Source organism: Pseudorasbora parva, chromosome 10 (assembly GCF_024679245.1).
Source record: "Pseudorasbora parva isolate DD20220531a chromosome 10, ASM2467924v1, whole genome shotgun sequence".
NCBI lineage: Eukaryota > Metazoa > Chordata > Actinopteri > Cypriniformes > Gobionidae > Pseudorasbora > Pseudorasbora parva.
In genome coordinates, this window is record NC_090181.1 from 18,642,489 (window position 1) to 18,666,485 (window position 23,997).

The 23,997-nt window shown below is 38.5% G+C and overlaps 1 protein-coding gene across 1 annotated transcript; it reads right to left on the reverse strand.

The window, feature by feature from the left end:
- Positions 1-1,275: 1,275 nt before the first annotated feature.
- crip2 (cysteine-rich protein 2) lies at positions 1,276-21,725 on the reverse strand. Its single transcript, XM_067455399.1, has 8 exons — positions 21,607-21,725; positions 10,025-10,119; positions 5,186-5,243; positions 4,309-4,443; positions 4,005-4,073; positions 3,794-3,888; positions 2,942-2,999; positions 1,276-2,714 (listed from the first exon to the last, which is right to left on the reverse strand). Exons 1-8 carry the CDS (start codon positions 21,647-21,649, stop codon positions 2,647-2,649), a joined length of 621 nt encoding a protein of 206 aa, XP_067311500.1. The 5' UTR covers positions 21,650-21,725; the 3' UTR covers positions 1,276-2,646.
- Between the last annotated feature and the right edge of the window lie 2,272 nt (positions 21,726-23,997).

Genomic DNA, 23,997 nt, shown 5'->3' on the forward strand with positions numbered 1-23,997 from the left:
GGTCTTGAGAGAGGAAATAACATTGTGGCCAATGGAGGCCTTTCTGAGCCATCAGATTTCAACACAGAACGGAGGTCGTAGGTGGTCGAACTGCATGAGGGTGAGTAATTAAAGCTACCCTGTGTGCTATTTCCCCCCCATCTAGCGGTGAAAAGGTATATGACCATCCAGGGAATATTAGTTTCAGTTCCTCTCAATTCCGATTTCGTTTTTACTCCTACGGTGGCTGATTTAGTCCAAGATTAACATGGCAATCCCCCTCTTCACATTCGACACGGTGCCATCGAGTGTTAAAAGGCGAAAGGCGAAGCGTGAATTTATGGGTATGTCCCTCTTTGGCTAATGTACTTTCAAGATGGAGGGCCAACATCGCAACTATGCTTTCGAACCCCTCACACGTATTTATTTTCAATGGCATATTATAAACTTACGAGGATACTTTATTACTTGAAAGAAGTAAATATACGTTAATAAGCACATATTTTTGAAAGAACTAAGAGTTTTTAGCAAAGAAAAAAAACTACAAAAGTTACACAGTGTAGCTTTAAGGTAATTAATGAAGTATTTTTTATTTTTGGGTGAACTTACACTTTAACATGGAAATTACATGAAATTACCAATGTAACCAGTAGATGGCTGCAGAGATCCAATTGCATGTTCATTTGCATCATGTCCACTCACTTTTATAAGGCCTAGTTCACAAAAGCTGAGTGATGAGGGGTCAATAGCCTACATAAACTATTTTGGAAGCAGAAAGGTAACCCTATTCATAAAAGCTTTAAATGGAAAAAAATTGAAATATAAAAATATAAATATACTATTATATATATATCTCAAGCACGAGTGGTCTCACAACGTTCTATATTTTTCTTTGAAGCAATGTTTGCAATTATTATAATAAAAAAAAAATACTTCAGGGCCTACTAGCTACTACTACTAATAAAAGTCAATACACAGAAAGTGAGGTGGCTTAAATTTGACTGAATATAGCCTTAACTGGAGATTAAGAAAAATACCCAATATCGTCCCTTTATTGTAATGTGAAGGAAAATGAATGGTTACAAAAATTATTTTGGGATTAGAGCACAACTCACAATTCTCATCCACTTAATGATAGAGTAAATAATCGATTACTGGAAAATATGAAAAGCAGCGCATTCAAGATCATCTATATCAATTTACTTTCACTCACATATTGTTCCTGTCTTTTTATAGCATGTTTAATTACAGCAGTCACATTCAGCTGAACTTAAATAAGAAATCCAAGAGGAGGGAAAAGCATTATCTAAACTTTAATATGGGATTAAACATACAGCAGCAGCAGGATTTGATTTGCAGGCTCTGCATAAGAAATTCCTCAAAAGAAAATAGGTTTGATACAGCAAAAATCATTATAACAATAACAGTCATAGAGTACAAATGCACATTCGTTAAGAATGTAGTCGAACTTACTAAGAACTAAAAATAATAATAATAATGGGAAACATAATACTTCAGTTTCAACACTTTGAGAAACTGGGGTTCATCTAAATATTCAATCACAAACAATACAAAAAAAATTATTCATATATTTTCCTTAATCGGTTTCCATGTGTTATGTAACAGTGCTAAATTGGCATCAGAAATATTAGCTCTACTTGGTCACCAAGCACATTCACCATCTGTCCCTGTAGACTTCCACTAGCTACACCATAAATCAGGGGTGTCCAGGGCTGCTCCTGAAGGGCTTGCAGAATTTAGCTCCATCCTGTCCGAACACACCCGCCTTTCTAGTAATCTGGAAGACCTTGATTAGCTGGTTCAGGTGTATTTAATTAGAGATGAAGCTAAACTCTGCAGGACGGTGGCCCTCTGGGAGCAGTTTCTGTCCTCCCCTTAAAAAATAAGAGCTTGGCTATTTTACTTTACTGTCTGTGTACATCCTGCAGACCTTCTCTTAAAATGTTTTAACTCCGGAATGTTGCCATGTGGCCAAAAAGTAAATCTGGGTTTGAGAATATTTTTTCAGATTTATGATGATGTGCTCCTGAACGCACCTGCACAGAGCCTCTAAGGAGAGATTCAGCTCTCTGTCAGCAGGCTTTTCAAACAGCCTGGTTCCTCTGCATAAAACAAAGATCCCCAAGTGAACTTCTGTTGTTTTATCTGCTACTAGAACACACATTACACACACACACACACACACACACACACACACATCCTACTGTACATGCAGTATTGTGAAAGTTAAGTCTTGGTTTTGTTCTTTTGTAGGGGAGCTATACGCCACATTTTAATAACTACACAAACAAAGATAGTGTAAACAATTAAATAAAATGACCTTTAAATTAATCATAGGACAAGTTAGAGATGATCACGTGTGTCTGTAACAAAACTCAAATTTTCCTCTTGTTGCGGACTTGTTGGAATAGGGAGAGAGGACCATCAAGTGGACCAATAAGAGTCCAAGGGACTGTGAGTGGTACAGTTAGAGCTGAAGGCATGCTTGTAGTATTTGGTGTCACTTCTCAGCAGAAAGATCCAAGCTGGCACAGGTTATCCCTGATAAGGCAAGAAGTGGGGCATATGTGAAAGTGTTTGAGGTACTGGGAGTGGCTGTTGTCATGGTGTAGTTGGGCTTCTCAAAGACAAAAAAAAAAAAAAAATTCAAGGCTGTGCCTCCGTGTTGGGCTCCTTGTCGTAGATGTAGCTACCAACACCACCAGTGTTGACACCTAGAAATCCAAAAGAATCAATCATACTGTGTCAATAGCTAATTTCAGCTAATCCTGATTTAACTTGGACATTATCAAGAAATTAAGAAAGCATGAAGATATAAAGAATATGCTATATATTTTACATGCTAATAAAGAACTACAGTGATGCTCATTTGAAACAATGTCAGATTATTGTCAGAAAATTAAGCAATAGCTCCCCCTAGAGTTGAAAACTCTCATGGTACCTTTTGGGCCGAAGAGGACAGCATAACATGGTTTATGGCAGTAGGGCTGGCCATCGTGCTACAAAGCATAAAAACACATTTTACGACTGATTTAATATTTATTCAGGTATCAATATTTTTTTCATAACACTTTACAATAAGGTCTCATTTGTTAACATTAGTTGTATTAACTAACATTAACAACGAGCAATACATTTGTTACAGTATTAATATTTGTCAATGCTATACTGTTTTTCATTGTTAATTATTAAATACCATTTTTTTCTTTTGCAAATTGTAATGTATTAGTAAGTGCTAGAAAGTGTTCCAATTTTTAAGCTAGAAAGTGTATTGTGTACATGCATATACAGCATGTCATGAAAACAATTCTTTGGCTTCTATCGAGACACAGGAAAGTTTATACAAAACTAATATTATTTTTGCATAATGAGATTGTGATTAATTGTACAGCCTTACTCCCAATGGTAATGACCCTCTTTTTCTTCTGATGAACAAAAAAAAAGATATTTTAAAGAATGTTGGTAATCAAACAGTTGACTTAAGCCACTGATTTTTTTCCTACTGTGGAAGTCAATGGCTACCGTCAACTGTTTGATTACAAACATTCTTTAAATTATCTTTTTTTGTGTTCAACAGAAGAAAGAGACTCGTACAGGTTTGGAATTTGAATGGCCTTAATTTCCAGCAAACTGATTTATTACCAAATGACCCACAGATGCCCTGCGGTTTATTCAAGATTTCTAATGTAAAAATGATTCTTCATTAGCCTCTTTTACATGGACAGAATTAATAAAATCATCATTGCAGCCATCTGTGCGCTTGTACTATAAGCAACCTTTATTTTTCTCTCACCTCTGCATGGCTGCCTGCTGACAGGGTCTTTTTACATCTTTCACAGCGCAGGCACGGACGATGCCAGTCCTTCCCCAGTGATGTCACCTTCTCAGCTGCCATAAGAACGTAAAAGGAAATGTTATTCTGCCAGCTCCATTACATTTCCTGTTATGAATTCCTTGTAATTAAAATTAAGTATGAAGTGCTATTAGGACAAAGAGAAGCCTACCAAAATAAACCTTCTTGTTGCATCTGGGACACAAGTTTGCTTCCCCAGAGAAGGTGGTGATGCTTCCAGCTGAAATGAGAGGTGCATGCACTCTATGATCCAAATAAACACTTTGTAATTTGTCATACTGCAAAATAGAACACAATTATTTGTAGCTAAAGGAAGATGCACACAACCTCTATGTTGTGGCCTTTTGTGGGCAATCTCGAGAATTCAGCGATAGTCTGTCATTGACAGTTTTACACATTCAGCCTGTGCAGTTTAGAATAAGTCAGTTGCTGTGAATTGCTACTGCTGTTTGTACCTTTAGATGGCGGCCTTGAAGATACTGGGACCCATTTCTCCTGAGGTTTGGGTGCGGAGTCCACAGCGGATGTGGGTGGGGAAGCGTTGGCAGGATTCTCGTACACATATGATCCTGCACCCCCGATGTTCACACCTACATATTAACCAGAATTTCTTGAAAATATCCCACTATCATGCGAAATTCACGATAGGAAATGTTTCATACGATTAAGTTCCTTAAAACTAGCTAATGCATTAGGTATTACCGAACAATTCTATGTTATAGGAATTTCCACTTAATTAAATGTACCATGTACATATACAATAAACAATAGTAGATAATCTAACAGAACATTGATCCTTATTGTAAAGTGTTGCCAGTGAATCCTCTCTCAAAACAAGAACATTCCTAAGCAGAGGGCATTCTTTACATTCATGATAGCAATGTTTTATATGCAAAAATGTAATTCATAACCCAATATACCATATAAAAATGGGCAGAGATCAGAACAGTTAGTTTCATGTCAATAGACCTTATTCAGAGCAGCGCCATAACAGATGTGAATGCGAAGGTGTGAGGGATAGACTTGCCGTGTTTTAATGGCATCTGCTGTAAAAAGCTATATAAAACGCTCCTTGATTACTTATCATTTTTCACAGCTCATGTTGTGGGGAGTTTTTTTTTTTTTGTCTACTGAAACTTCTTGGAAAGATATATTTGGTGTCAATTCAAAAACATTAAATAACTGCACAACCCACTGAAAAGATGTAGGTCTATCCCTCATAGCCTCGCTTTCATTCCCATTAAAAATCAAAGATGGCGCTGCTGTGAATAAGGTTTACTGTATGTTGATGTCACAGGACTTTGACTTGAAATGCTGCGTGTGTTCTCTCACCTTTTGGCCCAAAGAGGGCAGCATAGCATGGTTTGTGGCAGTATGGTTTCCCATCATGCTGTGAGGATGTAAAACAGTAATAATTAAAAAAAAAAAAACAGCTGTCATTTCAGGCTCAAATTCCTTCAAATCCATCAAAAGACTCTACAATAGAATGAGTGGGTGTTTGCTGGCATAATTTGCTGCTTGTATACTATCCTCAATGTCTAAATGCCACAGATGGTACTTATCTTGGCGTCCACACCCTGATAACTCAAAACAGTTACTATTACACGTTGATAAATAAGGACACCCAAACGTTTCTCTCTGTGTGTATTTGTGTGCTTTGACTGCATCTGTGTGTGTGTACATGGAAGGACGTGGTCAGAACATTCTTCAATGGAAGTCACTCCCAGAGCACTTTGGTGAGGGCCATGGCGGGAAAAGGTTGTCATGGGAACCGTCAGACGGCAACTGTGTGACCGTTACAGCTGCGCAGGTCAGGATAAAGGAACGGAAGGGGCAGAGAATAGTGGCCATATGCCAGTACAGAAGTATGCAGGAGGGGGTGGGGTAGGGGGGTGTAATGAGCCCCACATTCCAACAAAGACTAGGCAGACACCTTCCCACCTCAATTCCCATGACAGAAAACTTAATGACGTTGTAACATATCAATGCTCCTAAAAAAGGCAAAAAAGCTACACTGGCTGACTAGTTGGTGTAGATCAATCAGGACCCTAAAGTAGTAGCCCAGCCAGAAAACAAGGAGGGAATTTAAGGACTTTACCAACACTTTCTATGTGCTATGACGTTTCTAAAAGATTAAATGACCATTACAAACATCAATGACCACTTCTTCAGTGTAACCACTAACTATAGCAAAACATGACCGTTCGGTTTCATGGCAGATTGAAAAAGAGTCTTTAGACTCCGAAGGTGCTGTTACACTGACATTGATTTAATTGCTTTAATTTGCCAGCAGGCAATCAAACTCTGACTGCAATCTCCAATGGCAGATCACGTGAGCTTCACTATCTGCACTCCTATTAGAAATGACTACATCGAGTAACTCTGCATTGACAAATTGGTCTGGTTCATATCACTTCAGCTCACCCACATCTGGTCAATCATCTGCCTCCATCTAGTCCTATCCTCTGAATCCTCTTCTCTCAGAACGAATACCTTTATGTCCTCCTTCACTACATCCATAAACCTCCTCTTTGGTCTTCCTCTTGGCCTCCTGCCTGAAAGCTCTAACCTCAGCATCCTTTTACCGATATATTCACTCTCCCTCCTCTGAACATGTCCAAACCATCTCAACCTGGCCTCTCTAACTTTGTCTCCAAAACTTCTCACATGTGCTGTCCCTCTGATGTACTCATTCCTGAGCCTATCCATCCTCGTCACTCCCAAAGAGAACCTCAACATCTTCAGCTCTGCTACCTCTAGCTCTTCCTCCTGTCTTTTCCTCAGTGCAACTGTCTCCAACCCATAAAACATCGCTGGTCTCACTACCGTCCTGTATACATTTCCTTTCATTCTTGCTGGTACACTTTTATCACACAACAGACCTGACACTTTTCTCCACCCATTCCAACCTGCCTGCACATGCTTTTTCACCTCTTTTCCACACTCCCCATTCCTCTGGACTGTTTACCCCAAGTACTTAAATTCATGCACCTTCTTTACCTCTTCTCCCTGTAACCTCACAGTTCCACTTGGTTCTCTCTCATTCACACATGTATTCTGTCTTGCTGTGACTAACCTTCATTTCTCTTCTCAGAAGACCTCCACCTCTCTAGACTTTCCTCCACCTGCTCCCTGCTCTCACTACAGATTACAATGTCATCCGCAAACATCATAGTCCATGGAGATTCCTGTTGGACCTAATCTGTCAGCCTGTCCATCACCACCGAAATAAGAAGGGGCTCAGAGCCGATCCTTGATGCAGTGTAAACAGGGTTAACATAATTTGAGCTTGTCCACCTTTGCCCACTTCCAAAGGTGACTGAAAACACATTTATGGATTGCGTTCATAGTGTAAACACTCATGTGGTCGAATGCGTTTTCGAACAGCAACAAAAGATCACCTGCTCTCCACCTCCTGATCTAATGCATAAACATTATGGGAAGCGTGCTAGCCAGACAGGATTTAATCTTTGTCGACTGAAGACCCAAGCTTGGTTTGAATACTAAAAAAGTACCAAACACAATGTTCTCTCACCATTCCTGATTTCTAACACATACTCACAATGTACAGACCAGTAAGTGGCGCTATAATTCTGTCACAGAAAGGCACTAAAAAAAGAGAAGAAGAGTTGTGGCTAGAAGGGGTACAACAACAGTCAGAAGTGAGGCAAAATTGTGTTTACTGGTTTCAGACTCTCAAAATGGCGGATCCATTTGGACAAAACACTGATATGATACAACATTTTTATGTTTACAGCAAAACATGTCTCCAAGTGGACGGGGCTTAAAACACCAGGCATATCGGTTGTGTGTTTTTCCTCGTCTACTTCTGAGCCGATCAACCAATACGCATTTTAATACCAGGTGTAAACGAGCCTCAGTTTTACACCCCTTGACTCATGTAAATTGCCAATCAAGATCGTTTTTTTTGCATTTTGAGAAATCTCGTAACATTTTTGTCTGCATTATGCGTTAGACAGTGAATTGGGTGTGGGTGTGATGTCGAAAGTCAGATACAACACTTAGTACACTGGCTCCCACTACATCTCACTGGCCAACTCTCACCGGTCATATAGCAGCTTACCAACCCACACTTTTCCCAGAAACAAGAATCACATCATGGTAACTGAATCCAAAGGCCCTTTCTGCTACTTACCACCCCTATTCCTATAAATCTTCTCACTGTACCCTGCCAGAATCCATTGAGGACACTAAGGGGTTATCCACAGGGTGAGTATTTGTTCAATCAATGGTCTTAAAGAGAAATGTATATGTGATGGGGGTGTGTGATATTGACAAAAAATGATATCTCTATTTTCTTGGAATTTCTCGATAATGATAATTAGACGATATTTTACTAGTGTGTTATTGTAATGCGACCTTGGTGCTGATGATCAGCTGTTTCCTAAAGTTTTCGATATTCTTCCTATTCTGTGTGTGTGTATGTGTATGTGTGTGTATTATATAATTTAATTTCATGAATTTAATAAAATTTCCAGATTTGGCTGAGTGGTGAGGATGTTAAAGCAGCACTTGGCAACTTTTGCTCTCGGGGTCCCCCTACAGTTGGGAAAAAATTATGTCCTCAACTACTGTCGTAAGCTGTCATCCTACAACAGGGGATGCCATCGCACGTGATTTGTTGACATGACAACCCTGATAGCCCTGAACTAGTAATGCGCGGGTCGTCTCATAACCCGCGGACCCCGTATGTCTATTTAATGGTCGCGGGAGCGGGGCGGGTTGTAAAAATATATACAGTGGTGCGGGGCGGCCAAATAACTTCATAAAAGCGGCCCCGCGGGTTGGTGCAGCACTAACAGTTCCCCTGAACACTGCAGGAGGAGTTCACATGCAGATGTTCTTCTGGCGGCGCGTGTGAAATGTCTTCATCCCAGGTAGTCAGTGGCATTTGTTTCAGCATGTCATATGAATATAATTCCATGGGTTTTATTTTTTTCAAATGCCAAATAATCACGATGCTCACGTTTACAAGCCAGCGTCATTATAGTAGTCTATTGGTTACCGTTTTACAGAATCTATATGATACTTCAGTTCAATGTTTGAGTGGTAGGTAATCACCGTAACAAGCATGACAGCATCGGTCGGGCACGCCTCCTTCAGCTCACGCCGACGAGCAAACGCTGGTCCAATGTTGATCCTCGTCCTGCCTTTAATCCCATCACTTTTTCGTTTCCTCTTATTGCTTTCCTCCAACAAAACCTTTTCTTTCTTATTTGTCTGTGCTGCTTCGGACATGACTATATTATCCGACAAACAAAGTTGGGCTCGCACGTCCGAATTTAAGGAAGTGTGTGTGTTGGTGGAAGTGACGTATATGCCGTAAAGCAGTCGAATTTTGTAGTTCTTTTTTTTCTCGGGTTACTACCCGAAACCCGAAGTTTAAAAGTACGATTAAACACGATACAGACCACGTCAAGCTATGGCAGACGTGTCATTCAACCTATTGTAAGTCGCTGTATCATCGCAATAGTCTTGAAAATATATTATGAAGGTTGAAAAGTTACCTAGTGCTGCTTTAATATGCTAAGATATTACAGAGAGCATTTCTTCTATTTGTGACTCATCCTGGAGTAAATGTAACACTCAGGTGTTTCCTACTCTTATCCTTGTGAAATACAGACTCAATGCAACATGATGACTGAATGATGATGACGACGACGATTCCTCTGGCTCTAAAACATCACAGCCCTGTCCTTTGCCCTCTGCTGCCATTACGATCTAGACACGGTCATCACGGTGTGATGTAATAGGATGCTGGAAAGGTCATGGAGAATTTCATTTGGCTCACAGTCATGCACACAAAGCTGGCCAGTAAGCTTTCAACAAATCACTGAAGACGAGCATCATGAAAAATGACTACAACAGCTTTCCAAAACAGAATAAAATGCTTGTTGTAGCATGGCGTAGGCCTTGGGACGGTGTGGTTTTCCTGTGTATTTTTATGATTGCAACATATTTACGTCTTAAAATGTTTTATGTCACCCAACACTAACCCCCCAAACACACACAATGCCACGTGACAGGCCTCAGTCCTGGTGCTGGACTCTTCAATTAGACCACCGATCCTCTGATGGAAACGTGAAGTGTCATAAAGTCAATACTCAGCTGTTTGAGAGAGGTAGTATGTGATCTAGTAGTGAGTCTTACCTCAGCATGGCCACCCGCTGTCAAGGTCTTACTGCAGCGCTCACACTTCAGACAGAACTTGTGCCAGTCCTTCCCCAGTGATGACACCTTCTCAGCTGGGAGATGAAAAAGAGAGAGAGAGAGAAAAAAGATTTTTACCCTTTTTGAGAAGAAAATTTGAGTTTGCACATGAAATCCTTGCCCAATACTAGGGTTGGTCAGTGGTTGCCAAGTCACTGTAATTATTAGAAAACTGCAATTGAGGCATTGCTATGGTATTTTCCCCCCATTTTTTATGTACATAACACTAATGGGTAAAACTTGGGGTTATGTGCTTGTTCAAATCCAACTCAGAGTAGAAATAACACTGATGCTTGTCTTAGCAAACATGCGAGACACATAATTTGCGCGCAACCTTGTATATAGGCGTTACTTGTTACATTCATATGCAATATATTCTTGAGTCTTTGCTTTGCTATTGCTTTGGTCTTTATAATAGACTATGGCTGCATCTAATGCATTCTTTTCTACTATATAGTAGATGAAAAATAAGTGGTACATAAAGTCCGAATTTATATTATTCATAAAACAGTACCACTACTACTGGTGAGATTCTGAAGTGCACATCCAACAGACATTTTACTATCCCATGAAGCAACAGAAGATGACTGTAAATGGAAGTGAAGTGAGGTAACTCACCAGCAGGCCACATGATGATACAATGAATGTCCGGATTACATTCATACCATAGATATCACATTTTAAAATGGTTAAGTACTTATTTAAAAAGTATTTAATTTTGAAGGCATTCTATGTGTAATATTGTGATAATATTGTGTTTCTGCTGATAGTGAACCTGCCTGTAACATCTCATCTAAACATAGTTAGGATTTTTTAAATATAGGGTAAAGATTTTGATGCTGATGATTAGCTATGAATGTGCATTGGAATTTTCTGAGATCCTAAAAGTATGTACCAAAGTATGTAGTGAATTTCCTCAAAGCCTCTCCCTGTTGTGAAGACAACAGTAAGCGAGAGTCTCCACACAGCATTATTAATGATGGATTTGTATAGTTTTCAGATCTAGGCTAGCGTTATGTTTTAAGGATGTGTGCTGGTCTGTGGATTTTCACTTTGACAATCAATGTGAGATCATATATATCAAAAACAATGAAAAGCACTGTCCTCCTGATGAGGGGTCACAGCATTTTATTCTTAAGCAGAGACGTTTTGACAAGCAATACAAGGAAATGCAGTGGCAGGGGGGATAATTACAGCCGGACAGGAAGTGACGACATCTAGACCCACTTCTCCATTTCCCCTCCTGTCCTGTTTCTTCATTATATTCCCAGGACACTTCCCCAGACCTAATATTACTCTTTCCATTTATATACCTCGCTCTCAAGACAATGCATAACACTGGCCTTCTGGGAAAATCCTCTCACTCTGGAGGAAACACCTTTGCTTATCAAAAAGGGGCACAATCGGCTAGAGAGAAAAGTTCATTTCCTCCTGTTTTCCTCTCCTTCCTTGCTTTCCCGCCTGGAAAAGCATTGTTTTTGTTCTGTCAGTTTTGCAACCCTCTTAGTCCGTCTCTCGGGGGGTCTAGGTCAGTACAGCAGAGATCAGTTTCACCATCAGGGGAGGAGATTTTATACAGCTAAAGTAACGAAAATAACTTCTCTGTGAGTCAAATTAGTTCACCCTCAAGTTCTGGTCTCTATGAATTGTGTCCCTCCTTAAGTCTGAGGGATTTTTTCATATCTTATTTTACATCAGATAAACTTTACTTTTCAATTTGATTGAAAGTAGTAGCACAACTTATCTTACGCAGACACTATTTGAGGAATCATTAGGGCTTTTCAAACTGCACTTAACCCGGGTTATCACTATTCTAAACTGCTTTTAACCCCGAGTAAGGGAGCATTTCACACTTTAGCATTAGAATGTTACAACTAGATAGCAACCGACAACCGACTGTGTGCCTTATATTCACAAGCTTTGGGCGGTCATGGAAACAATGTGCAATGCATATAAACAGTCAGAATACCCAGGATTAACCGTTAACCCCAGCACTGAAACGTGAATAAAGACAACAGTTTACCCGGGGTTTCAAATCATGCAGGGTAACTATTTCAAATGTGAAAAGCCTCATTGATGTCCGGAGGACATTGATATAAATAACTAGCATCATGATTTCATGCAGAAATATAATATACAGTTAGGGGTTTTGAATTTTTAAAGCTTAGAAGTTAAAGCTGCTGTCTTTAAGTTTTGCCTTTGTCGCCATCTCTGTTTGAAACCTGCATTTGCAGTTATTTGCAGAATGATCGTTTTTATGGTGCATAACTGTTTTGAGGTGTCTGCATGGCTTGCTGTCAGTCATCGCACCGGTGTACTTTTTAGTGTACTTTGATATCACAGATTCTACATCTTGGAAGTATGACCAAAATAAGAATTTTCCCTGCAAAATGCCATCTGAAGAAGTAACATGTCTGCCACTTTTGTTCTGACCAACTGAAAAAAAAAAGCATTACAATAAATCCCGCTACCAACGATGATTAAATCTAAAGATCGCTTAACTCATATCACATCAATCCATGAAATTATTCTTATAATTTGTTCTCAAATTGTTAAATGTTAACAGCCTTAGCATTAAGTGAGGTGTATTTAGTGAGTATTAGCATTACCTGTAAATTTAAGTTTCCATACAGTCTAATCTTTTGCTTTTGACTTCGGGTGAATCTCCAGTTGTCACTGATGATGTAATTTGGGCCTTTCTGGATTACAATCCGCCATCAAAACTATACGTTATTATTATTTCAGCCCCTGTGAGAAAAGGCTATAAATGATCCGCCACCTGCAGCATCCTCACATGCAATTATTCTACTAGCCGGACTCCTTCTTCATATTGATGTGACGCAATGATGCAAAGTAAATCCACCAGTACCACTCAAATTATAACAAATCAGTACAAGTTTACCGTTTTGAATCGGGCTAAGGTAAGGAATTTTGAACACTGGCTATTTATGTATCATGTACTGCAGCATTGAGTACTATATAAACATAACCCTATAAATTAATTCTTAGCTCACGCTGGAGAGACAGAGGCCTAGACAGTATAAATCACTCATATTACAGCTGGAGGCTAATCCAAGATAAGTGAGATTTCACAGTCAATGGCCCAACTGGGTGTAGAGAGAACGTCCCCACGGGAAGAAGCCAATGCCAGTGAGTACTATAACAGAGATAAGTGCGTGTACGTGGTGGTTGATGAAGTTCAGAGCTGCCATTGAAAGGACTTCTGCTGTTGTAAATGTGAGGTTGCTGGGGAGCCGTTTCAGTTATTGGTGTTGTTTTGCATGGGCGGAGGGAATCGCTAATCGCTCATCAAGCTGAATAGACCCCTGGACGACCTCCAGTCACAGTCTAACACGCATTCTTTTACTACGGCCAAAGGAAATCAGTGTCTTGGGTGGTATATTTACAAGCAGCTTTGTCCACAGAAAAAATTGCAAGCCTATGGTTTCTGCTTTCCAACAGAAACAGCTATAGCGATATCCTAACAGCACTGTCATCTCGTACGTCCCTGAGGGGATCCATTCGACCAGAGAGGGTTTCATTAGGGAGTCAGATTACCTTGGATGCAAGGCGTAGATGCTCGAGAGCCGTAATGGACTGTTATGTAAGATTATACGAGAAGCTACAATACCTCCCAATGTCCAGCTCTAATGAGCACAAGCAGAGGTTAGAGTGCAGTATGTACACCTGATCGCAGATAAGCAGCATATTGCTTTGTTTTGAGCTGCAGAGGTAATCTCTTTAGTCCTGCTGTCTATAGAGGCAACATCGCCCGTGAGTCATTAGATTTCACTCGTGTTTTCTCTCATTTACCCCATTAAATCAGATGATAACTCTTCTAACACCGGGTGAACTGATCCATGAGCAACACAGAGGTTTGTTTAATGTGTTCTGGCTGGGGCGCAAAGGGAGGGTAAAAGAAACCCTCAGCAACTTCACATGAATGAGCATGTGCCATCTCAGCAAAACAGATGCAGGTTTGGATGTGGGCTAATGGAGCTACAATATGCAGTCAGCCATCATTTCAAAGGCAAATCAGTCACAACAAACAACTCTCTCTACACAATGAGAGTCATATGAGATTTAATGAAGTCAACAATACAGAGCAAGATTTATGAACCTGATGTTGCATAAATTAGTTTTTCTGTAAACATGACATGTGCAATATCCTGGGGTCGTTCCAGAATAGAAGAGGTTCTCAAAAAGTCCTTCTCTACCAGAAATCTCAAGCCATGAGAGCCTCTATTATTTCAGAAGACTAGCAAGGGGTGGAGAGAATGGTCAGATAAGCTTTACAGAACATATAATGTTAAGAAAGCTGTGAGATGAACTGAAGAAATACTACTTTTATCCCCTCTGGGTACCTTCTGTCTCCATCACAAAATACCTGACAACAATTTTAAAACCATCCAAATGTTCCAACCATCCATAGACTAAAATTTGAAAATTAATTATTTTCCATTAAAATGACGGAGGGAAAATGTTAGTAATTGTTTTATTATTATTATTATTTATTTTTATGCTTTGCTTTAACTATCAATAATAAAATTCAATGACAAGATGTAATAGAAGAGGAGAGGAGAACAGACCACATAACAGGACTTGAAATCTGGACAAACGCTATATGTCCCACAAGGCAAAGGCTTCAATAAATAGTTTTAAGGTGGGATTTAGCTAAGGGTCAAGAAGCTGGGTTCAAGCTAGTTCAGTACAAGGATGTAGTCAAAAACAGAAGGTTTATCCACATTATTTTTAACATGAGAGCGGGCATGGCCATTTTTAACCTACAAGGCTTCTTCTTTCAGCCACTATCAGTTTTTTTAGCTGTACAAAAACAGTTAGTTATGCTTGATATTGCATACTTATTTTTTTATTACATACTTTTATTTATTGAAATTAAAAACACACTGGTGCAATATGTTATTCTTTTAGATTAAAGATTACGAAGACACAAACTTAATTGTTGGTTCACCCAGAAAAATGTATTGACATTAATTACTCACCCTCATGCTGTTCAAAACCTGTAAGATTTTTGTTCATCTTCAGAACACAAATAAAGATATTTTTGATTAAATCTAAGCTTTCTATCGCTCTATTGGCTGTCTACCACTTTGACACTTCTAAAAGCTCATAAAGAGATTGTAAAACTAATCCATATTAATTGAGCAGTTTAGTCCAAAATTCAGTACGTTTGAGCTTCTGTTTATGTCTGCTGATGTGAATAAGAGCCTAAATTAAATCTGTTCATCCCCATATAAAGTGATCGAAATTCAAATGGATTCATTTTACAATCCCTTTATGAACTTTTTGAAGCGTCAAAGTAGTTGCATAGCTGTCTATGGAGGGGCAGAAAGCTCTCAGATTTCCTCAAAAAGATCTTCATTCATGTTCTGAAGATGAATGAAAGTCTTTTACGGGTTTGGGACGACACAAAGCAAGTAAGTAATTGTTATATCCATTGCTCAGTCCTGCACTAAATACAAAGAGAGAATGATAAGGAAGGTCTGTTATATGCTGTTGACCCGTCCTGAGATGTAATCACAAATAAACAGCACTAGGCCCCAACAACATTTACACAGCTGAATCCCCTACGGGCGACACAGCAGGAATGCACTCTGAAACCTACTCCATCATTCTCAGCAGAGACTTCATACGTTAAAAATGTATTTTATAGAACGAAAAAAGCGCAACAATATATAACAAAAGAATATAAACAAACAAGTATTTAATGGCACTGGCTATAGACATTCACTCTGAATTGTAATCGCAAGTCTCTAACCAATTAGGATTCAAATGATGGGCAAAATGACGTGTTATATATCTGACTACTCACTGTGGTCATATACATGGAAATCAATTTGAAAAGCATGGACAGAAACTTGTGTCCTCTTCATCAACCATTAATGTGGAGACCCATCTGTTCAGAGATAGAGATAGAGATAGAGATAGAGAGAGAGAGATCACTACTGTAATACCGTTCACTCTCTGACGGTTTCCTCTCATGCTGCAAAAGCAACATGCGCGCCATCTGGGTCCAACATGGCGCTTCGCTTCGAGTCACTGATTACAGCCTGACCCGCTACAGCCTTGCACCTGAGGGCCTGCAGGCCATAGTCAAACTAAGATAAAACTGGATTCTTGCTCAAATGTACACATAATCATTACGTGCACTTCCTGGCTCCTATAAGCAGGGAGGTGATTGCTGTGGTTAGTTCCCATGATCCTCAGCTTTTTCAGACTATAAATAGCACACATGCTCTGCGCTCAAATCATATAGGCCTAGCTCTGTTAATGACCCTACTTTTCTATGATGTCAAACAGTGCCTTTCTTTGAGACCCTGCCCACCATCAACTCCTGAAAGGCAGTTCCTTCTCCAAACAAATCTCAAATAGGCGTCTGATTGCATGCTTGGCTTTCCAATTTGCAGCGGCTTGTGAATTTCCTTACAGTAGTGCGGAAAGGCTGGGTGTGGTTTAGGGCCATGCTGCACAGATGTGGCCTTGATGACGCAAGGCACGGCGAGATGTCTGCCTCTTCAGTCTAGCTCAGTTTCCTCTTGATATAAATTAAGCAGCCTCCTGATTTTCAGTTGTCTGGCCTGAATGAGAGCTGCACGCTCTGGGCAGCTACACTGCATTGCCCACGGCTGTCAGTACAAATCAATGCTGCCTCGTGGAGCTCAGCCTCACTCAGTTTCCGCACACATTTCAGCAGTTGGGTGAACATCAAGAAACCTATTATGAACATGCCAGGATCATCATGTATTCCAGAATCAAAAGAAAACATATTTTGCATTGTAACTTATTCATGAAAATTAGGCCCAACAGTATTTATTACTATAATATGAAAAAATATATAATAAATAAAATCTTTTAATTTCAGTTTAAGACATTTATTTATCTATTTACTATGGCTGCCTTTATACTTTTCTGTAATTTATGCTGATTTAAATAGTAAACAAAATACAACAATTTTTACTGTAAAAATGTAATTGTAATCAAAATCAGCATTGTAAATTAATAAGCATTGGGTGTCTTACTTTAATAAGAATTTGGGGGCAATGTTAATTGTCATAAAAATAGTGCCCAGAAAAATACAAAAAACAAACAAACATAATAGTCCTAAAATAACCATAATTTGAATTATTCTACAAATAATTGTGTTTTGTTTGAGGAAATCTGACCAAGACATTTATTTTCGTAAGAATCGCCCAGTTAGAATTCAGATGTTTTTATTTCAATAAATTCAAATAACACATTTATGGGTTGATTTATAAACAATCTAGAGGGGGAAAAAAACCGAGCAGCATTTAGATTTCCCTTGATGTGTTGCCAGGTAGAGCAAATTTATGGAGACAAATTAAGGGCCTTCGGGTAGGTCGAATCAGAATAATGTGAGTTTAAAGACTAGTCCTATAAAACAAGTATAATTACATGATGGCTTGGGTCTTTCTTCTTTCCAACCTTGCAAGAAGCGCAACCCCCCCCCCCCCCAAAAAAAAAAAAAAACCCACACCATCTTGTAACTATGGTTGAGTTTCGTGCTTGCAAGGAATCCTGACAGAGAAGGAGAATGGCCCCCAATTCTGTCTCCCAAGATTATGCAATGCTCCTAAACATTAGGCAAAAAGTGGCATTATGTAACAGATTCTGCAGATTGTGTGGTAGCCATTTGGAAAACACAGGGTTTTATGGGCACAGCCAGTAAAAGTACATGAGAGAGATAGTGAGAGTTAGGGACAGAGAAAGAAAAACTAAAAAGGAAAAGTGAGGGTAAAAACAGTGTGGTATGGATAACAGGAGGACAATGAGTTCTGTCAGTATCTAAAACCAAAGAATGACATGATAGAGATGCCCTATCGCATTTAGATGTAACTGGCATCTAAGAAAAAAAAAAAGCATTCTTAACTTCAATTCAAGAAGGAGAACAGTGAAAAATATGAAAGGTTGGGGGAAAGTGAAGGCAGCAGAATCCAGATTCTTACATCGGTCGTCCTTTTGATACGATGCAAGTGAGCTCTGTCTACCACTAATAATTTAATACCACATATGAAATACCATTAATATGTGAATATACCATTATAAATGTAAAAGAATTGTTGCAGGGTTTACCAAAAATACTGATTTTGTTTTTAGGCATAATTGCTTCCAAAAGGTGTGTACAGATCTGGAAATGGATATAAAGCAGATCATATTTTGCAGAATATACAGATTCAGATGTTCCTTCCATTTTTTTATTGCGTCACGTGCACGCAAAAAAACAACACTTCTGTGCTTACTCTTGTGCAAGAAAACCCACAGCATCTGCTAACAGCTGTTTAATAAAGGAATGAAGGTTCAACCAAAAGTTTGCAATGTTTCCACTCAATACAGTGGCTTACCATTTAGGTTTGAAACAGGATATAGTCCGAAAAGAATTTACAGGAACACATGCACTGACTCCCACAAACTCAATTTGGAAATACCATCTGGAGCAGCTGCATTTGCACACAAAAGAGAAATTTGATAATACTGATCTTTATCTTAATTATTTGTATCTCACATTTTGTATTGAATATAAACTATGATAAATAAATTGAATATTGTTAAATAATAATAATAATAAATATTTATATTATTTTTGATAGAGCCTTGTTAATGTTTTCCACTCATTATGTCTAGACTGTGGATTTGGATGCAGCCTTCACCTTCACCCTCAAATATTCCACTCGGTGACATTTTCATATTCAGAGGAAAGCACTGACTGAGGACCAAAAGAGGAGAACCGCACCCCTGTTCTTCCACAGCTGTATGGAATGCATCTTGGCTTCAACGCGATTCTAATAAAAGCACAGTCACCCGCATCTCAACCAGCTCCCTCTTGACGTAAACTGAGGTCTTGGGTGAAACCCTGCATTGTTCTTTCTTCTGCACTATGGCATCATGAACCACTAGAACTGGCTGTGACGTCAGCAACATGTGCAAATCAGCACCAATTCCTCCCATATGGTCAAAAAATCTAAATGGAGCAAATACTACATCAAAACCAGCCATCATGACTTTAAGAACCTGTGTTTTAAAGGGGTAGTTCACCGAAAAATGTGAACCATCCAAACCAGTGAACACATTCCATCTGCACTCTCCATAGACCGCTACCACTTTGACGCTTCAAAAGTTCATAAAGAGATCGTAAAACTAATCCATATTAATTGAGCGGAATAGTCCAAAATTTTCTGAAGAAACCCGTTCGCTTTATTTGATGAACAGATAGAATTTAGGCTTTTATTCACATATGAACATTGACCAGTGACTGAGGAGTTCAACTGTACATGCTTGATGCGCAAAAATAGATCTCATTGGTTCTTGTTGAAGCTCAAACGTGATGCGGAACACGAGAATGAACCTCATTGGTTCTCACATGTCAAGCAAGCATGCTTGAGCTTCCATTTACTACAACTGATGTGGGAGTTGATGAATATTTATGTGAATAAAAGCCCAAGTTTGTCATATAAAGTGATCATGTTTCTTCAGAAAATTCAGACTAAACGGCTCGATTCATATGAATGAGTTTTACAATCTCTTTAAGAACTTTAAAATGTCAAATTGGTATTTGCATAACCGTCTATGGAGAGTACAAAAATCTCTCAGATTTCATCAAAAATATCTACATTTGTGTTCTGAAGATGCACGAAAGTCTTACAGGTTTGGAACGACATGCACGTAAAAGATGACAGAATTTTATTTTTGGGTAAATAAACCCTTAAAAACAAGAGAGTCCATTTTTGTATTTGACCCTTGTTTTTAGAATTTTGCATATTGCTGGGCATATGAGGTTGATGAGAATATCAATATTGTAGATGTTCAATGTGAAATCTTGATCCTGAAGCAAAACCAGCTCTCAAGAAAGAGATATTTCTGCCCACCCACTAGACACACATCCATGGAAAGAGCTGCACTTGCTCTTATATAACAGCACCTCACTCACACCATTGATTCAAAACCACCGACAGCTTTATTGGTCTTGTGTTGCTTTTCAGTTGACACACAGATTAATACAACATAAATAAGAGCTGAATAATCATCTCAGTTTCCACCACACAGGCTCTGATGCACTGATGAATAACCTTATAAATATGAGAGCAGGGATGAAAAGGTCAAGTGCAGAGAGGCTATTCAACCGTTAAATGGATTGAGGTGTGTGTGTGTGTGTGTGTGTGTGTGTGTGTGTGTGTGTGTGTGTGTGTGTGTGTGTATAAAATATATCATATATACATACATAACTAACATTATGATCTTTCAGCTCCTCAGACTTCCACACCAATACTATTATTAAACAAAACATTCAAGTCTATAAGCAAACTACAGCAACTTTCAAGTTTTCATTTTAGTGTTTATAAAAAAAGCTGGAACATAACGCTAGTTAAAAAGAAAGAGAAAAAGGGTAATTGTAACATAACTGCAGACAGGACTTAGACATAACTGTTTATTATTAGCATTACAGAAGTGGTCAATAAATTGCCTGAATATAAACGGGCTGATATTGCACTTAGCAGTCTGAAAATTAAAAGCTGACAGACAAAGTTTAGTTACATTATGCTGAAGCCACATATTTAATTGTATGTTTGGTACTTTCCACAAATATGAACGGCCAGAAAAGCTTAAAAATTATGTGTCATTTTCTTAACAAATGGTCTGGGAAAAAATGTGAATAGAATATGTTGATTATCAACCACAAAAAATAACTTGTCTTTGCAACATTGCATATTTCTAAATACAGTTTACATCCATGATTTGTGAGATTTAGCAATTTTTCAACATAAAAATAAAATAATAGGCTAAATAAACATAAGAATGAAATGTAGGCTATAAAAATAAATCAATAAATAAAATGTTTAAATAAATAAAAACATTTTCTTAAAATATAAAACGACATTTATAAAATGTTTGAACGCATCTGATTTGTAAAATTAGTTAATAACTAAAAAAAGTTGTTACAATGAATTTCAGCTTAATAAATTATGACGATTTTAATTGATAGATTTAGAAGTCTAAATTGGAACAGGCCAAGTATCAGTTCAAGGGGAGAGGATACAGACAATTTATTTGTTTTGAACTAGTTACTTTTCATACAAAGTTAATTTTGTGTGACAGTAATTCATAAAAACATAGGCATATCTAATACAGTTTTTTCTTCTTCTTTTTTTTTCTTAAAAAGCATGATTTGTCCCTGTAATGCTTTGCAAAAGTCACCGGACACCAACATGTATGTATTGGTGGAAGGCGCCCCATCTCTTCGTCAGCAAGTTCAAGATTATTTTCATTTTGGAGAGGAAAGCGGTAAGCCAAACTCCTGATGGCGAGTGATTAATGAGATCTATGACAAACCCTAAGCTGTTTAAATCGGTTTTATCAACACCTGTGCAAACGAATAATAGCTTTCCTTGATTATACAGCGAGGATGTCATTAATCATACCAAAACATTACGGTTAATGCGTTTGAAAAAGAGGTAGGCCTACAGAATAAACCAGAAACGTAAACTTACCAAAATACACAGTCTTTTCGCATTTAGGACACTTTGAAGCCATGGTGAATTCAAACTGGAGTCTCTCACACGGTTTTGTCTTGCACGCGCTCAAGCCGACCAATGGCTGAGAGCTGGAGCGCATCTCTTATCCTACTGAAAGCACCGCTCTGTATTTGCATAGCCCCGCCCTCTCTCGCAGGTCTGCTTTGAGCGCTTCATTCTGACAGCTTCTCTCATTGGTCAGGCAACCGGTCAGTCACCAAGTGGGCGGGGCCGTCTGGCTCAGCTCTGCTGGCAGGGGCTTCTCTCGGCTTACTTACTGCCACTGGCTCTTCCTTTTTACATCCTTCGACGGGAATGTGAAAGGCGTCCAACAATAGCTCCTTTCACTTCTCATGAATAGGGATTCTTCAGCTCTTGCCAGACCGTTACTACTGGAAATCAGTGGGAGAATGATATTGGCAGGTCCTAGTCATGCATACAACACTTCTCTTTTTGTTTGGGTTGAGGTCACTATATGGCAGTATTACATTTTTGACTAGTTTACATCACCATTCCACACACCCAGAAATGTTTGTCACCCGTCTTTTTTTAGACTCAGATCATTAGCCAGCTCTTAGGCTTTTGCCTCAACCACGTGTCCACGTCTTTTCTCCTTGCACTGATCCCTCAGCACCGCTGAGCAGAGCAAAATGTGCACCTTTCCAGACTCTACTCTACACCTGTTCATAGTTACACACAACCAAGTCCTGTTGTCTTCCATAAATCTCTAAATTGCTTAGCAAACAGACCCCTGACTAGACTTGTGAAAGTGCATGCTTCTTGACACCTAAATGAATATTGCCTCTATCTACGGATTTGAGTGAGAGGAATGTGAGTCTTGCAGAGTCAAGCTTATTCCAGTTCATTTGTGTGTCAGTGTTACAGCGTCAGTAAGTTTGCTGTATTAGCACATTTGCACAGCTGCAATGCAGGGGCTTGCTGTGTTGACTAGGTGGGCCAAAACCTTAAGGCTAGCTATAAAATAATTTTTTTTAAATGACTGAAATGTGGAAAATTATAACATTTACAGCATTAAAACATTGAGATGAGACTGACTGTAGTTGACTGTAGTTGTCACATAGCCTATATTTCTGTGAGTAGGCTACAATTACACAAGTGTGCTTTGGGGCTTTCAGAGGTCTAAAACAATGTAGATATAATTATAAATTATATATTTAAATTTTATATTCATATTCACTTTTTCCACAAACAAGTCTTTGCAACTAATAATACTCACCATATTAGCAAATCAGCATATTAAAATGAACTCTGGAGGATCATGTGACACTGAAAACTGGTGGAATGATGCTGAAAATACAGTTTTGACTTTATTTAGTTATAATTATATTAATAATAGTTTTAAAATATATTTAAATTGTAATACAATATTTCACAATATTACTGTTTTTTCTATATTTTTGATTAAATAAATGGTGAGCAAAAGAGACTTCTTTTTGGGAGAGACTAAATGGTTGTACATCATTTTTTCAAATTACTTTTATCTCATGCAAATCCACAAGTGCTGAACAGGTGCCCAAAGCCTCCATAAATACCCAGTCTTCAATTCACACCAGTTTCCCATGGGACATATTCAAAGCCACATGTTGTCCCAAAGCACGTGTGTAGCCCTCAGTACTCCACCCAAACAACCATGGACAACACCCATCAAACACACCCAAAACCAGGCCGATTCCTCAGACACGTGCTATGATTCATGTGGGAAAATCTGCATTATTAAATGCTAAAATTATAGCAGCAAATTTTTAAGTCAAAAGGTGTGGCGAAGCATTTATGCTCTTAAGAGATTAGTACGTTTTCCTTTCAAAATAATAAAAAATGAGATTTATGAGCAAAATCTGAATGCTGTTTCACAACCACATCACCACCATGATGCTGCAGTTATCAGAGTGTTGCTATGTGATTGCTATTCTGATCAGTGTTATTATCATTAACTAAAATTAAACTATTAAAAACATTTGATTTTAATTTTAAATAAAGCTCAATTAAAAAAATAGTGCTTAATTGCATCTAATATATAATGTAAAACACACACACACACACACACACACACACACATACACACACACACACACACACACACACACACACACACACACACACACACACACACACACACACAAAAATCATGTCTCCAACTGAAAATTTTCACATCTAAATTTTTCAATTGGCTGAATTGAAATTCTGTGAATTATACATTGCATCAATTCACAGAATTTCAATTCGCGAAAACTGAACAATTTAGATGTGATCAGTCACTAGAAAATTTTCAATTGGAGCCATTTTTTTTTTTTTTTTTACAGTGTTTTATGTTAGTTGCGATTAATCGTGATTAATTGATGTGACAAC

Excerpts from the sequence above, each read along its gene's own strand:
- crip2 (XM_067455399.1), bottom strand. The coding sequence starts at position 21,649 with ATGGCTTCAAAGTGTCCTAAATGCGAAAAGACTGTGTATTTTG. Across the intron at positions 5,244-10,024 it reads CAGCGGGTGGCCATGCTGAG|CATGATGGGAAACCATACTG; the intron begins GTAAGACTCACT and ends ACATCCTCACAG. Across the intron at positions 3,000-3,793 it reads CAGCAGGCAGCCATGCAGAG|CACGATGGCCAGCCCTACTG; the intron begins GTGAGAGAAAAA and ends TATGCTTTGTAG.